Source organism: Natrix helvetica (assembly GCF_964273705.1).
Source record: "Natrix helvetica genome assembly, chromosome: 4".
NCBI classification, from domain to species: domain Eukaryota; kingdom Metazoa; phylum Chordata; class Lepidosauria; order Squamata; family Natricidae; genus Natrix; species Natrix helvetica.
The window spans coordinates 25279203-25296608 of NC_138550.1; the positions used below are offsets into that span (position 1 = coordinate 25279203).

General features: G+C 40.9%; 1 protein-coding gene across 7 annotated transcripts in view; it reads left to right on the top strand.

Moving 5' to 3' along the window:
- Positions 1-17406, top strand: part of FRY (FRY microtubule binding protein) — a 213096-nt gene that overhangs the window by 68141 nt on the left and 127549 nt on the right. For all 7 annotated transcript variants that reach the window (XM_081951786.1, XM_081951780.1, XM_081951782.1 and 4 more), the window contains one exon: positions 11663-11862. In XM_081951786.1, coding sequence (XP_081807912.1) covers positions 11743-11862 — 120 coding nt within the window. In that variant the 5' untranslated portion in view covers positions 11663-11742. The remainder of the gene's footprint in view (positions 1-11662; positions 11863-17406) is intronic.

Genomic DNA, 17406 nt, shown 5'->3' on the forward strand with positions numbered 1-17406 from the left:
GCTCCAAGGTGGGGCCCAACAGAAGGTATAAATCTACCCCTTTCTCCTCTCCATGTGCCTTTTTACCCAGGACCTCAAGCCATGTGGTCCTGACTGTCCACCATTAAAATCATGTTTCCAAACAACCTCTGTTAGATATTAGCATATATCGCAGTAAGTCTCCTCTCTGGTCCGCCGCTACGGCGGGAAACAGGTATCGTTCTGATTGGTCGAGAGGCGTACCCGATTCCTATAAAAGGGGAACCCTCTGGCCACAGAACAAGCTGGATCACTACTACTACTAATAAAGAGATGATAAGTCACTACGTGTCCGGAGTCTGTTCTCTCGTTGCCCGAATCTAACATTGGCGACGAAGGTGGGATCGAGAGACAGATAGGACGAAGAAAGCTACTTCAGGATCCCAGGATTCGATCCAGCCCAGGAATTCGGCAGAAATTCCGGCAGCCATCTCAGGACACCGCAGCGCGGCAAATTCAAACGAAGAGAAGATGGCGATGCACACTCCCCCCGCTCCATTCGACCCGATGAACGACGAATGGGAGGCATACATGATTCGTTTCGAGTGTTTTCTCGAAGCGAACGAATACACGGGGATAACCGATGCCCGAAAAAAGAATATCTTCCTCAGCTACTGTGGGTGAGACGTTTTCAACACGGCCAGAGACCTCTCCGAGCCTACTCCGATACAAACGGTATCATGGATGGCGTTGCAACAGACTCTACAGACTCATTACGCGCCAAAACCTTCCCGCCACGTTTGCCGCCAGGAATTCAACACGCGGAACCAGAAGGCGGGAGAATCAATCAACCAATATGTTGCAGCTCTACGTAAAGCAGCGACTCATTGCGAGTTCAGGGATCTGGACGAGCAAATCCTGGCAAGACTTGTGTGTGGGTTAAAGGACATTTCGCTACAAAAAAGACTATTGGCCAATCCGAATTTAACCCTCCAAATAGCACTCAACGAAGCAAGAGCATCCGAGTCAGCGGAAAGATCGTCGGAAACCATACAACGCGGGTTCAACGTAAGCCAGCCAGCACCCAGACACACCAGAGTCCACTACGAGGACACCGATCCAGACTACGAGGATCCCGAGTTCGAGGACAGTCACCTGATGCGGAGCAGTCACATGAGGCCTGGGGGGAGACCCGGATTCCGTTTGCCGCCCTGCGCAAGCTGCGGAGGGAATCACCCCCGGTCTACCTGTAGGTTCAGGAACATTGTTTGTTCACACTGCAACAAACTTGGGCACATCGCACGAGTGTGCCGGAGCGAAGTCCCTGCCTCCCCACGGCAGCCTCCAATGTACCGCCAACAGAAGCCCAACCCAGGGGCTTGGCGAAATCAAAAAGGGCGCCCAGAGAGAAATCCACAAGTGTTTACCCAGAGAGAAAATTCCCATAGAGCTGAAAGGGCGTATTCCCAGAGAGATTACACACAAAGAGCTGAGAGAGCGTTCTACCAAGACGCTCAACAAGAGTTTTGTCAGGATACTGATGCTGAGATAGAGTTGACCCAGAGAGAGGAATTGCGAACCTATCTCATCACAATAAGTCAGGTCCGCACCAAGCGGCCTAAAAAGCTGAAAGTCACAGTCCTCTTGGAGGGCTCTCCTTGCGAGCTGGAAGTTGACACAGGATCGTCCTTGACGATCATTTCATGGGCCTCCATGAAAAAGGCTATCCCTAGCCTCAAAAAGAGCCAACTACGCGCACCAGACATCCTGCTACGAGACTACCAGGGGAACCGAGTCCCCATCGTGGGCCAAGGCACGTTCCAAATTCGTTTCAAGGACATCGTAGCCCAGCTGCCCGTGACCATCGCCAGCGCTCCGTTACAGAACCTTCTAGGACTAGACTGGTTTGAAGCCTTGGGTTTAGAAGTCACCGGGATCAACGCCGTGGAGAACAGCAGCGCTGAACAGATTTTTAAGGAGTTCGAGGATGTGTTCAGCCCCGGTCTCGGTAAGTATGTGGGTAAACCTATCTCATTCAATTTAGACCCAAAAGTGGCGCCAATCCGACTCAAACCGAGGCGAGTGCCTTTTGCACTCCGCCCCAAAATAGATAAAGAGATTGATAAGTTAGTAGAGCAAGGAATCCTTGAGCCGGTGGATCACGCGCGCTGGGAAACTCCCATTGTGACCCCAGTTAAACCAGACGGGTCAGTCCGCATCTGCGCGGACTATAAATGCACAATTAATGTCGCGCTACAACAAAGCGCATATCCTGTGCCAGTAGTACAACACTTATTGCATTCGTTGGGGCCAGGAAAGATATTTGCTAAATTAGACATGGCACAAGCTTACCAGCAGTTGCCCGTGGATAGCGCCACAGTGGAGGCCCAAACTATAGTGACGCATAGAGGAGCATTCAAATGCAACCGGCTACAATTTGGTGTGAGTATTGCTCCAGGTCTGTTCCAGAGCGTCATGGAACGGCTTTTGCAAGGGATACCGGGAGTCGTTCCCTATTTCGACGACATCTTGGTGTCCGCTGCAAACGAGGAGCAACTATTAAAAAGAGTCAGAACTGTTTTGGCCAGAATCAGAGAAAAGGGCCTCCGCCTCAAAAAGGAGAAATGCCAAATTAACGTTCCTAGCGTAGAATTCCTGGGATATAGAATCAATGGTCAGGGAATACACCCCACTTCAAAGAAAATTAAGGCGATCCAGGACGCCCCCACACCACGAAATCAGACCGAGTTGCAGGCCTTCCTCGGACTACTTAACTTCTACAGCGTTTTTCTGAGACAGAAGGCAACCGTTGCTGAGCCATTACATCGACTACTCCAGAGGAACTCAACATGGAGATGGGGACGATCCGAAGCAACAGCTTTTGCCGCAGTAAAGCGCCTGCTCACCACCAACTCGCTGCTCGTGCAATACAGCCAGACGCTACCGCTGGTATTGACCTGCGACGCATCCCCATTCGGAGTCAGCGCAGTCCTTAGCCACAGGATGCCAAACGGGAACGAAGCACCCATCGCTTTCTACTCCAGGACTCTTTCATCGGCCGAGAGGAATTACAGCCAGATGGACAGAGAAGCGTTAGCTGCTGTAGCTGGAGTAAAACGTTTCCACGAATACCTCTACGGCCGCGATTTTGAACTGATTACAGATCATAAACCGCTGTTGGGACTTTTGGCGGGAAACCGCCCCACACCAGTATCCCTTTCTCCACGCATGACCAGGTGGACTGTTTTCCTGGCCGCGTATTCATACAAGCTAATTCATCGACCGGGCTCCACTCTAGGACATGCAGACGCACTTAGCCGTTGCCCACTTCCGGATCTCTTGCCAGACCCCACTCCCGAGGTACCGGTGTTGTTAATTGACTGTTTGGACTCAGGACCGGTTTCTTCCTGCGACGTTGCCAGATTTTCTGCTAAGGACAATATAATAAAGCAAGTTCAAACCTGGGTTTGGAGGGGGTGGCCGAAAGGGAACGTGGGCCCGGAATTCAAGCTATTTGGGGGGAAACGAGATGTGCTTTCAGTGTTGCAAGGTTGTTTATTGTGGGGGGATCGAGTTGTTATTCCTTATGCGTTACGTAGAAATGTATTAGAAGCGTTACATGTGGGGCATCCGGGGATCGTTAGAATGAAGGCGTTAGCAATAAGTTACGTTTGGTGGCCCAACATGGACAAAGAAATGGGTGGCCACTTGTGATCCATGCCAGGAATCGAGACCCGCACCCCCGGAAGCGCCCGCCACAGAATGGGAGAAGCCTAAAGCACCCTGGTCGCGAATACACATCGATTTCGCAGGGCCAGTTCAAGGTCAGACTTTCCTTATAGTTGTGGACGCATACTCCAAATGGCTAGAAGTAGTCCTGATGACTTCAACCACGGCAGAGGCAGTCATTAAGGTTCTACGGCGACTTTTCGCCACTCATGGCCTGCCCGACCTCCTGGTCTCCGATAATGGGCCCCAATTCACGGCCATGCAATTTGAAACATATTTAGCAGGTCAGGGAATTCGGCATGCCCTCGTCGCGCCATTCCATCCGGCATCAAACGGACAGGCGGAGAGAATGGTGCGATCCGCAAAAGAGGCCCTCGCTAGGATGGGTCCAAGTGATTGGCAAACACGCATTGACCATTACCTTCTAATTCAGCATATTACCCCCAGCGCAACGACGGGTAGGAGCCCCGCTGAACTACTCATGGGCCGCCGTCTACGGTCTCACCTGGACCGTCTTCACCCAAATTACTCTGCCACAGCGCCCCCAGACTCAACAAGCAAAATTCGGAAATTTAGCATAGGGGATTCAGTATACGCCCACAACTATGCAGGGGGAACATTGTGGATGCCGGCAAGGGTCATTGGCATCACGGGTCCACGATCATATTTACTAGAGCTTGAAGATGGACGAAATTGGAAAAGGTACATCGATCAACTACGGGGTCGCCTGACACACTCAGATCTACGGGCTGCGGACGAAAATTATCGGCCAGCACAAAGTCAGCCATCCGAGAACCCCAACGCAGAGAATCAGGACACCAGCGAGCCCAGGGTAGAACAAGAGGTCGAAGGCAGAACCGAACAACGCCAAAGCAACGAAAACCAGCAGACCCCCGAACGCGAAACAGAAAAAGCAACCGATCCTGAAACCACTCCTGATCAACCAGAACTACGGCGTTCCACCCGTGTAAGGCAAACACCCACTTATCTTAAGGACTATGTAACTAACCGGAATGCTCCGTCTAAGAGGGGAGGGGTGTTAGATATTAGCATATATCGCAGTAAGTCTCCTCTCTGGTCCGCCGCTACGGCGGGAAACAGGTATCGTTCTGATTGGTCGAGAGGCGTACCCGATTCCTATAAAAGGGGAACCCTCCGGCCACAGAGCAAGCTGGATCACTACTACTACTAATAAAGAGATGATAAGTCACTACATGTCCGGAGTCTGTTCTCTCGTTGCCCGAATCTAACAACCTCCATGTTTCCAGTGTCTTTCTTCCCACTCGGAACTGAATCTAGGTGGACATTTCTTCCAAGACAGCGTAAAACCAAGTCTTGGTGGCTTCCAATTTCAGCCCATTCATTTATTTTTTGAAATATAGCCAGATCTTGTGTTTTACTTTTGACTAATTAAAATTCATAATGGTAGTTCTGATGATATGATAGCTACTAGTGAGTCACTTGATATAATTGTGCTTTTTTTACAGCTGTTTTTTTAACAAAAAAATTCCAGAGTGTAAACTTCTTTGCCCCCCCCCCCCTTTCCCCAGTACAGGTCTTCTGGTTTCTCATTCAGTCCAAAGGCAATTTAAGAAAGATATTCCACCACTACCCACCCCAGAGCAGCACCACAGGAGGAAACAGTTGAATTGAAATTACAAGTTTTCCTCTCCCCCCCCCCCAAGGGTTTAAATTGCTTCTATTGTGAGGATTATTTTAAAGGCTAATGATTGTGCAGAGGTGATTTTTGAAAAGAAGGTGTGTGCTCATGAGAGGAGAGGTTAATTTTCTACCCCATATTCTGACCACCATAGAGAAAATAGCTTCTGAAGGTATGGAGGCTTTAAAAGCCTCACTGCAGTGTTTGCAGAAGGATCATGTGTTTTGTGTTCCTCTGCTTGAGGGGTAGAAGGAAAGAAAGGAAGGAGTGTAATTCTATTATGTCCACTACTGGTGTGACATTCCTAGTATGATTGTTTGAAGTTGGTTAGCTTGATATTGGCTCTCCGTCTTTTCTTTGCTTGAAGCTGAAGTCATGGATGAAAAGAAGAAAGTTAATAGTACTGTTTCATAACTGATTGCACAAAAGGTTGCAGAAATAATCCATCCTGCTATAATTATCCTAAATTCTGCAGCATCTTTTACGAGTAGAAAAACTGTCTTTGATATTTACCTTATAGCACTATCACACACCATGTAAACTCATAAAGTGACTAGAAGTTAGCTTCAGTACTAATTAATTGTCCCAAAGGTTCTTTTTTCAGGAGGGAACTGGGCTTTCTTCTTGTTTTTCTTTGAAGATGTTTTGCTTCTCATCCAAGAAGCTTCTTCAGCTCTGACAGGATAGTGGGGAATGGAAGCTATCCTGTCAGAGCTGAAGAAGCTTCTTAGATGAGAAGTGGAACATCTTCAAAGGAAAAACAAGTAAGTCCAGTTGCCTCCTGAAAGAAGCACCTTTGGGACAACCATGACCTGGATGACTGAGAAACTCTACAGACTTTTACTAATTAATTGATTTTATTCCATATCCTGTATATTTTGGCTTAGTCATTGTGCTCTTGATATCTCTGGCAAGCACAATATCAAGAGAGATATAGAATAAAGAATATTCTATAGAGCTCTTTGAGCTCTATAGAATATTCTTTATTCTATATCTCTCTGTATCTACCTATACTATATCTATATTATAGATATATCTATATATCTACCTCTATTCTTTATCTGTATTCTACATTTCTAGACATTGTGCTCTTGATAATCTATATCTGTATCTTGAATGATCTAGATATAGTTTATAAATAGATCCCAACTTCCTTTCTATAAAGAAAGTTGAGAGGATCTCCCCAGGGGTGAAATGCTGCCAGTTTGGACTGATTCTCCTGAACCGGTAGCAAAAAATTCTATGGTTCGCCCGAACCGGTAGTAAAAAAAAGTTCCGACAATCAGCTGTGACAATGTTGCATTATTTTCGGAACCTTTTTTTTTACTTTGGCAGGGTTGATTCTTGTGGTCTTCCCTGGCTTGTCTGGAGAGGTGGTGGCTTCCTTCCTGTTTGCAGGGGTTGGCGGGAAGGATTCCCCATTCAGCCTCGAGAGAAAAGAAGCGTGCACTTTCTCGCTTTGAAAGCTTCGGCCAAATGGGAAAATGCTAGGAGTAAGCGCACGCTTCTTTTCTCTCGAGGCTGAATGGGGAATCCTTCCCGCCAACCCCTGCAAACAGGAAAAAAGCCACCACTCTAGACAAGCCAGGAAAGACCCTGAGGCTGGGCCATTTGGGGGTGCCATCCCTGTCAGGCTGGCTGCCTGAGCCCTGCCTTCCCGCCGCCTTTTCTCACACCAAGTAAAGTGGGTCAGAGAGGAGTAGAGGGGCGGGTGAGCTGTGGGGATAGCGGGTGGGGGCAGGGGCTCCCTGTTCCTCTTTCTTCCCAGGCCATGTTAGGGCTTCGGCTCCAGAGGCTGCGGCACCCCTGCTGAGGAGAGCGGCCTGAAGGCATTTGGGGGGGCAAGTGGCAGTTGCTGTTGGCTCTGAGCTCATGCAGAACCCCGAAGCGGCTGCAGGGGGACCCTCTCTCATCCCTCACCCCCAGACTTGGCAAAGGAGGCAGGCAAGCGGACAAGGCAGGCAGGTGCTGTGGAGGAGGTGGTGGGGAAGCCAGTCTTGGGAGGAGCAGATCAGCCACCACCAGGCTTGGGAGAGGGTTTCTCTCCCTCGGAGGTTGCAGGTATCAGGCTGGGGGAGAAACGGCTCCCAGCTCCACGTAGGGAGCAGGAGAGGTGAAAAGCAGCATCGGCAGCAGGTACAAGGTTGCCACTCTAGGAAGGGGTGGGGAGGGCAAGAGGGAAGTGAGTCTCCTAAGGTGTCAACCTCCCCCCTTTTCTTGCCTGCGTCCAGGTAAGGTTAAAAGAGCCACAGCATCATCTGGAGCTTTTCATCAGCCACAGGTTTGAGCTCTGTTAATTCTGCTCCCCCCATGATCTGAAAGGATGCTCCGACATTCTTCCCCTCCCCCCTCTTCCCCCCTCCCCTCTCCTATTAATCACTTCCCCGGTCTTTGACCCAGCATTCCCCACCAAGCCACGCCCACAGAACCTGTGGCAAAAGGATTTAGATTTCACCACTGGATCTCCCTAAATCTTTTGGATTTATGCTTGATTTTATGACAAAAATGTATATTTCTTGAAATATTTTTAAAAAATCAGAAGCAGAATTCAGTGGGCTGAAGTCTTCCCTTCTCTTTCTGGTTCCACCCTTTTGGGTGGGGGTGGGGGTGAACTGTTAGTTAGCGGCTATTAGTTTTAGCAAGTTTGTTTGGCAAGTTTGTTTGGAGAAACTCCTTGTGATCTCTGCCTAAGATAGCAAGATTGTTGGAAAAATACAACTCTATGAATTGAAGAAGAAAAGTTGTAGGCAGTCTTGCACTATTCTTGGCAGCTACTCAGATGTGAGCCATCTTGCATTTTTCATTTTAATTAGTCCTTGAAAAGATAAATGTTTCCTTTTGACATAGTGTAGTTGTTATTTTTATTATAAATAAATAGCTTGTTAATTCAAACTTAAATGCAGTTGTTGGAAATTTCACTTTTTTCTTTGAAATAACTTTCTTTTCATTATAGCTAATATAATTTCCATAGAATTCATTTTGTGCTGCTGTTTTTAACTTTTTAGATTGTGTACGTGTGAGTTTTGTAGTGAGTTCTGACTTGGTAAATGCCTGGAAATGTTCATGTAATTCTTGGTGGTTTAAAAACATTTTGTAAGTCATCTTAGGACAACATTTGCTGTGAATTGTAATATATTAAATTCTATTAAGTGTTGACATTTCATACCAGTTTAATATTGTAATCCTGTTCAGGAAAAAGCATGGAGGGTTTATCCTCAACAAATGTGCAAATTTTAGTCACAGTATAAACTCTTAACTTTCTTTGAAGATATGCAATTTCACACTTCTTTTGACACTATTAAAAGGACGCCCTCTGTGTTGTGTCTAAAGGAATTCATATTGTTTCTATGTGTGATTTAGGACCTTGGGTTACAAAGCAATTTTTAAAAGTCACTTATTCTGAAATCTCAGTGTTACCTAACTTTTCTGGGGAGAAATGCTACCTTCACCACGGTCTGTATGATAATATATGTTGTTGGTATGCAAGAGTTGTTTACGAGGCTATACAAGCAGGTCTCATGTGCTTGGAGTGCATGAAGTAGTTTTGCTAATCTGTCAGTATAGTATGTGCTTGTGGATAAATATAGACTGGCAGCTACTCTGCAAGTTGTAGGATCATCATCATACACTGAGGCTAAAAATTACCTCTTTGGTTATGGAAAATGTGTTCTGATCAGGAAGCTGCAGATTTGTCGTCATTTAAAACCCCAAAGTTCTAGCTTTGAATCTGAAGTTAATAAAAACTTCTGTAACAAAATGACCAAGCCAGGGACATGAAGCAAGTTATTTTTTTTTCTCAGCTATAGAAACAAACAAATTTTATGATCGAGAAAATTTTTTGATATTGTCATCCACATGGAGATTTCACTGGCCTGCTGGCGGCGATCCAGTGTGATCAGCTTAATAAAAGGACTTGGTAGGTAAAAAAGGAAGACAAACAGCCTTCCCATAAGTTTGAATTTTAAATTGACTTGTTAGAGTTTTGTGTATTTAAAAACCAAATATATATAGATTTATAGATATACATATGGGCAAATAACAAAAAAATACTGGCTCCTTTTGATAAACTTAATTAGGTTTTGCCTGATATATCTTTCTTCATTGATTTTGCTTTATAATCAAAGGGATAGCTTTGGTATTATTGTGTATTTGAAAAACTACGGAAAGGGCATCATTTTTTATCTTGAATTCTTCTGATGCATGTGTCATGTGTATAGTGTACTACTATCCTATCTGCCGTATTTAGTTCTAATTATCATAAAGGACACAGCACTATAATATAGGAAGAAAATTTAGTAAGAAAGGGTTGAGAGTAGAGAAGGATTATCAGCCAGGAAACTTACTTATTTAGATATTTATTTTTGGCCAGGGGAAAAATAGCTAATTGATGCATAACCATAGGAATAGGATATTTATGTTTCATTTTTGTTAATTTTATATTTCATATTTTGTAACTTATTTTAATTATAAAATTAGAATGGTAATAATGGTAATTAAAATGTAACTGTAGTTTAAGTAAAGTGAAAGTGCATGGTGTACTAATACTTGTTGCCATTGTGATGTACCTTGAGTGGAAAAACAGTTGAGATTAAGAAATGTTATTGAATGCAAATAAAATTAAATGATTAGGGGTAATCTACAGCCTAAAAATCTCAGAATCATATATGTGTTTTATTAATTCCCAGATAACTTTCAGCAACAGATGGATTGTTTTGATTGTTTGGAAATTGTCTGTAGTATTTAAGATTTTTGACATGGGGAGATTAAAACAAGACTATAAATTCACAGGATTAATAATTCCTTAAGTAGTTACTATAACAACAAAAATATGAATTACCAATTCAGTTTTGTTTATATTTAACCTTAATCTGCTCTCTCATTGTCCATGGACACTGTGTTACTTTCAAGAGTAACGGTTGTTGATAATGCTGTTATATCTGACTCACTTGTCACATATATAAAATGAAGATGCTATTAGAATAGTCTGCATTGGCAAGACATTTTCACAATTAAAGCAGCATTTAGCGTATTGATGATCTATGTTCAGTAAATGGTGGCTTATTATGATGATCTCAAATGAGTGGAGAAATAAACCAGGAAAACTATATGTATTTGGAATAATGTTAGTTAAAAAATAGGAAGGGTTACAGAAAAAGTCTCTTATATGATAAAGCTTGAATTGTATGCTGTAAATGCTTGGTATGGAAAAATAAATTTACTTTTTTTGTTATGTAAACATCAGAAAAGTAACCAAAAATTAATTTGTGTGGTGTCCTCTTATATTAACTTGATTTATTCCAAATAGAAAAAAAAATGAGAATTGTCAAGCTGCTTTTGATTAATATTGACTACCATGCAAAATCAGATTTCAATGTAGTAACTATATTTCACTTCTGGGGATTAGTGTGAAACATGTGTATCAGCTTAAAGAAATATTGCCTGTTTAGACCGCATCCCAGATGGACCATCCAACTTTAAATGCAACTTTCAGATATGATGAGTAGCTGTCTGATTTATTTATCAATATTCAATATTCCCAACAGTATTCATCGTTCTTGGCAAACATTCAATCTGGCACAATATTTTATTTCACCTTTTAAAATCCTGATTTCACTGGGTTCATAGTATGATTTCTTCTTCTTTTTTGCTCATTCTGCACTGTTACATTCCTATTTGTTGTAACTAGAGTTATTTCCTGCCAAACCTTATTGGAAGCAGCTCCCCTTGAGTTATGTGGAACTCATTACAACCACTAATTAAGAAAGCTTCTTATAAAACCTTTTCCAAAGATGCAACTGTACATAACCTTAATGACACCATTATATGATGGCCTCATTATTCCTTAATGAATATTAGGAAAGTACTGTAGAAGAGAGACTGTTGTTCAAAAAAGATTGTACAGGGAAATCTACCTCCCCTTGTCTGGGATTCTCCCTGCAATATAATTAGTTTATTTCTGTGTATTTGTGTGATGTGTGAGTATTATGCTCTTGTGATTTATACACACAGACACATAGGAAAGGAACTGGCTATGATACTTTAATTGAGTAAGACAGTTTCAGACTCTGTGCTTTTATCTTCTTTGTGTTCTGCATTTTAGAAGATAGTGTCACTGCCTAATGTTTAATTTTAACAACTCTACAATGTCTTTACATATTCACATTAAAAATAATATTAGACTTTAATCCATTCAACATCTTAAGAATCTACACTTTGCAAGCTGCTTAATAAGATTATATAGTCTATATTGGAATAAAATCACTTTGTAATCTAAATTATGTTTTATTAAATATATATTGCATTTTTAATTTTCAGCATCTCCAGTGGGTAACGGATACATTAAACCACCAGTCCCTTCTGTTTCTGGCACACAAAAGGAAAAGGGACCTCCAACCATGCTACCTATCAATGTTGATCCAGATAGTAAGCCTGGAGAATATGTCTTGAAAAGTTTATTTGTTAACTTTACCACCCTGGCTGAACGCAAGATCCGCATCATCATGGCAGAACCTCTGGTAAGTCAAAGAAAAATCAACATTTCGGTATAGAATGAACTAAAACTAATTTGCAATCAATTTGCTAGTATCTCTTGAACCAATGGAATATGACTGTTTTACTCTTTGGGGGATTTAAGGACCTGTAAAATAGCAACTCCACTAAGATAAGAAATATGTATGAAATGTATTTACCCACCTTTGCGGATAAGGGGAATATAACTCTAATACAGGGGTGTCAAACTGGATTCCTTCCAGGGCCGGATCAGCATTCTAGTTCTCTGCGAGCCAGCCGGGGGAAAGACGGGACAGACGTCTCTTCTGCAGTACCTCTGGCAGCCAAAATGGAGCATGAGCCCCCCCCCATGTTTTTGGCCTGAATGGCTGCCTGCAGAACCTTGCCAGCCAAAACAGGGTGCAGGGGGCCTCACACACCCCCATATGTCCCATTTCAGCTGCCAGAGGCACCATGGGCCGGTCCTTTGCAATTTCCAGGCCCGCCCCGTGGGCCAGATTTAAGCACCCCACGGGCCATATCTGGCCCACGGGCCTTGAGTTTGACACACCTGCTCTAATACATTGATAAAAATGATTAGCAAGATTTAACAACCCAGGCATTTGGGTCATTGCATCAGACTGGGTTCAGGATTATTCTTTTGAATGCCAAGTTTGCCTATAATATATTTAGCACCATCCATGGTCAGTTGTAGATAACAGGACAAACCTTACATGTATCACCAAGAGCTGCTTGACAAAGGGGGAAAGAATGCCTGTAACTGAAATCTCTTTGACCAGGTTATGTGTGTTCTGTCAGCTCTTGGGGCAAGGGGAGAGAAGTGACAGTAACATATTGGCACACTATGGGTGTTACGAGAAACATTGCTTCACTTATTTGACTGATATTTGTGAGGTTAGCTTTTGGGTGAAGTAGAGGGTATTGCTATTTTACCATTCTTTTATTATCAAGCCTCTTGATGTCATTACTATACTGGATGTTAATTCACCCAGGCTGCTGACTTGGAGAAATTTCTGCTTCCTCTTTCTGGGTTCAAACATTTCTGGCTGCCATGATAACAATGGTCTTGGACATCACTAACCTGATTTATATACAGTATCTGGCCTTTATGTTGGAGCACAGAAAATGTTACTTGGTTCTTATGGACTTTTCCACAAATCCCTTGTTGTAGACAGACCACTTTCTTATAGTGATGAATCTAACCGAAGCCAGCAAAGTCTGTAGTGTTACAGTGGCTCTTAATGGGTCCATAGGGTTTCCAGATGACACTATGTTTTCCCAGTCATCTTGTGGACAACTCTGTAAAATGCCTTGTTAGACAACCAAGGTTCTCAATATGGTTGCTCTTATTGAATGACTTTTTCCTGATTGCTGATCATGTAGAAATTATTGATTCGTTGAGGAGCTTCAGGAAATGAAATATATGAAATAACATTGGTAGAAAACAAAAGTCAGAGTGACCAGGTTCAGGTATGAGATTTAATTCAAGCCTATTCCATGACAATAAGGTAGCAAAGCAGAATTATATTTTCCAAAGAATAGCTAGCTTATAACTGTGCTTGTGAGATACCTTTAAAATAACACTTAAAAAATAATGGAAGTGTCTATTCTGTATTCATCCTCCTGCAAAAAAAAATATATATATCAATGAGTTTTGATCAGCATTTTCATGGTCCAATGACATAGTTCACACAACTTTTTCATTGTGCCATTGTGTCTCTTTGACTGTATAGACTATCAACATCTATTAATCTATTAGAGAGAAATGAATAATTTTGTAATAATTTGGAGGTACCCTATCTGATATAGTACAGGCTCTAACATGATTGTGAGCCTTTAGGCACTTTTCATATACTATATTCTATGGGAAAGGTGACTGTTTTACTGAGGACTTTAGGGAGCAAAACGCTTTTCATTCCTGAAGATTTTAAAATGTATTTCTTTCAGACTTGTATTTTTCCACAGAGAATAGAGTCAAAATGAAAAATGGAGAATATTTTAGAACAATAGAACAAATTGCTCCATCACTACAGTTAATTCAACTTTTCTATATTTGAATTAGGCCCACATCACTAGAACAAGATGAGTAGCTTGTTTGACCTTTACAAACATACTATTGTCTTAACAGATGCATTGAATGAAAACCAGTGAAATGTTAAATGTCTATTTATTTCAAATGAAAAGAATATACTTACATATACTTATCACTAAATATTTGATTTTGAGAGAATTAAATAATGAGATTAGGATTTCGGTTGTTGGTCAGAGTTTAAGCAAAAACATTATTCTTTAGAAGTACTTGATGATAACATTAAAATGAAGGTGTGTGTGTGAGAAAGAAATATTTAGTAAATTCTTGCTTGAATGAACCTCAATTCTTGGTGAGCAAATTGACAAATCCATGTAATTTTCTTTGTGACAGTACAAACCTATTTTGCCCACTGCTTTTGTTTAAGATGTTTTTTTCAGTTTTCAATCAGATCTATTGGTCTAGTTCTCCTGATGGTATAGAATTTCCTGCTTGAGCAGGAGGTTGGACTAGAAGACCTTCAAGACCTACCAACTCTGTCATTCTGTTCTGTTATCCTTCCAAACACTAAGCAGTCTGACTTTTTGAGATTAGTCAGAGCAAACTAGCTGAGACAGAAATACCTAGATTTTTCTATTTAATATCTGATTCTTTATATAACAGTTGTATTGTCTTATAAAATATTTATTCATGATGCCATTTTCCATGAACTGCTACAGGTGTATCACTGCAAACATTGTGAAGGGAAAGTTAATTCTTTGAGCACCTTTATTTCAACAAAGGAATACAGTAATGCATGCAGGGTTGAAAATTGAAATAATAGCACTTAGCACTCGGATTCATATACTGCTTTATACTGCTTTACAGCACTCTATAAGCAATTTACAGATTGCCCCCCTCCCAACAATCTGGATCCTAATTTTATCCACCTCAGAAGGATAGAAGACTGAGCCAACCTTGAGCAAGTCAGGATCGAACTCCAGGCAGTGAGCAGAATTAGCCAGCAATACAACATTCTATCCACTGTGCCACTCTTGTTGTATTCTGTTGCAGGAAGGGTTCTATTTTTCACCATCTCTGTTCATTTGCTTGTAGAGGACTTCACATTTGTTCAAATGACATGCATAGCCATAATTTAAGTGGGCATCGTTTGCAGATTACATTTAAGGCTCTCTACCATAACCACAGTCTGGAATATGTACTTAGTTCAAATGTCCATAAAACATCACCACAGAATATACCTTTTCTTATTAAACCAAGTCAAGATGAAGGGCACTTTAGGTGCTGCCGAAGCCACAGGTAGCTCAGCTACTGCTGCCGCCTTAGCGCAAGCATATATTTTCCTGGAACCACAGAGCTACAATGCAATCTGAGGAAAAGACACAGCTTCTTTATCAGTCTGTTGACAGATGCAGTAGCTATGCATGCCTACGCAGATCCAAAGTACTTTTCCCGCTTCAGATAATTCTGCATACTTCTAAAAACAGCTTCAGTCTTAGAACTTTTCCATACCAGAATATCACTTTCAGAAAGGTTGTCTACCTTGTGGTTAATTTGTTTATGTACTCAAAGCCTGGTGTCTGTAGATCAAAATTTCAGATAGGTACAAATGGAAGAAAGCATCTTTCATATAACTAGATCCCATGTAAGATGTTGAAGGTAAAATCAGCATTTGAATTTGGGTTTGGAAATGCATTGGAAAGTGGTACAGCCAACAAAAAACAGCCTTTCCCAGTTTAATAATCTTGCTGCTCTAATATCAATTAATTGCAGTTTCCATATTTTTGAAGACGCAGTGCCCTGTAATACTTTAAATCCTGGCAGCCCTAAAACATCCCATTCGTTAAGTTGAAAATTTTACATGAATTGCCACCCAATTTATTTCTTACATGTGGAAAAAATACGTAAAGCAGTGTTTTAATTGGTTAATAATTGCATAAATATATTTTTATTTCTCTTAATTTCTCAGAATTCTTTAGAATTTTGTCATTGGACTGGTCCCATATGAATACCTGGCACTTATGATTTCTAGGATGGAAATTGTGTCTTCTATATATTATTTATTTATTTTTATTAGTATTAGCAGATTTCTGTGGTTTAAAAGGGGTTGCCAAAAATGTTCCTGCATCTTGCTTTAGCCTAATATTTTCAAATTAGAATACTTATCTACATTTTGGGCATTTCCTTCCTTTATATTATTTTTTTATTAAACATGCCATAGAAAATACGCAAACAATAACAATTTTTTAAAAATAAAGAAAATAAGTAATGGATAAATAAATGAAGAATCTAAATATCTAGGAAGTTATAATTTTCCAGTATATCATTAATCAATTATGAACAAATGAATTTATAAAGGAAACTAAAAATCAAAGTTCTAAGCAAGGATACATATCAAGAACCATGCTCAACACAGAATGAATCACAAAGGCAAAACTGGAAAGTTATTCTGATTTAAATGTCCCATAAAACTAAAATGTGAACTCTAAACATTGAAAACCCAAACCTTGGTTGAGTCACAAATAAGTTGGCATAAAATTCTGTTTCTGTTTACTAGTAAGGTACAGAGTTATTTTGGACATTGAAATGTACTCCCACTATTTGGTTAATCATTTTTCCAAGGAGACAGTCTGATGACCTTTTCAATAAGAAGCACACAATATCCTTGCAGTAAACAAAAGTAATTCAATTTACTTAGAAGATATGGCTTAATAAAATGCAATAAAATATTGCAGGTTGAAATGGACATTTGACTTTTTAAATTTATTTCATTCTAGTATGAATCATTTTCCGTATATGAAAAAAATATCTGATCTATTCATTATAGTTGGAACAATTTTTAGAAAATGAATTATCAACTTTAGCAATCAAAACTGCAATGATAATGCCATTGGTAAAATATCTTACACCCATTTTCTGTGAATATAATATTTAGAGTAAATTTAAATTCCCATTGTTACATCTTCATTACTTGTATTCAAATTCTGCATCTATTTAATAATGGAATATTTGTAGGTTCAAATACATATAATGATATAAAGAATTTTAAAGATCAACATTCAATTGAAATTAGAACTTTTCTTACTGGGAATAATAGCAGTCAACTTAAAAAGATGACATCTCTATTCCCCATTCTGGCATGTCCACAAGGGCCCCCTCCCTCCAGGAAGGAAGAGACATCTGAGCACCTGTCTAGGAATTTCCTTCTGTTCTGATAGTAGATTTTTTTTCCTGGGGGCAGAAGCAGCTTTTAATCAAAGAGGTGTGATATGCCATGCAGCTAATCTATTACATTTTGCTATGATTATATTATCTAATATAAATATTTGATTTGGTTATTTTTATTTGCATTTTTCATTTGCATTTTTATTTATGATTATATGTATTGATATATGTGTGATGGAACAGATGTCTTCTATCTTGTTCATATATTTTGTGGAAATTAATTATTCTCTTGAGTAACTCTGGGTCAATTGCTTCCTGCAGACATGCCAGTGCATGCTTTGCAAACCTTTGTTAA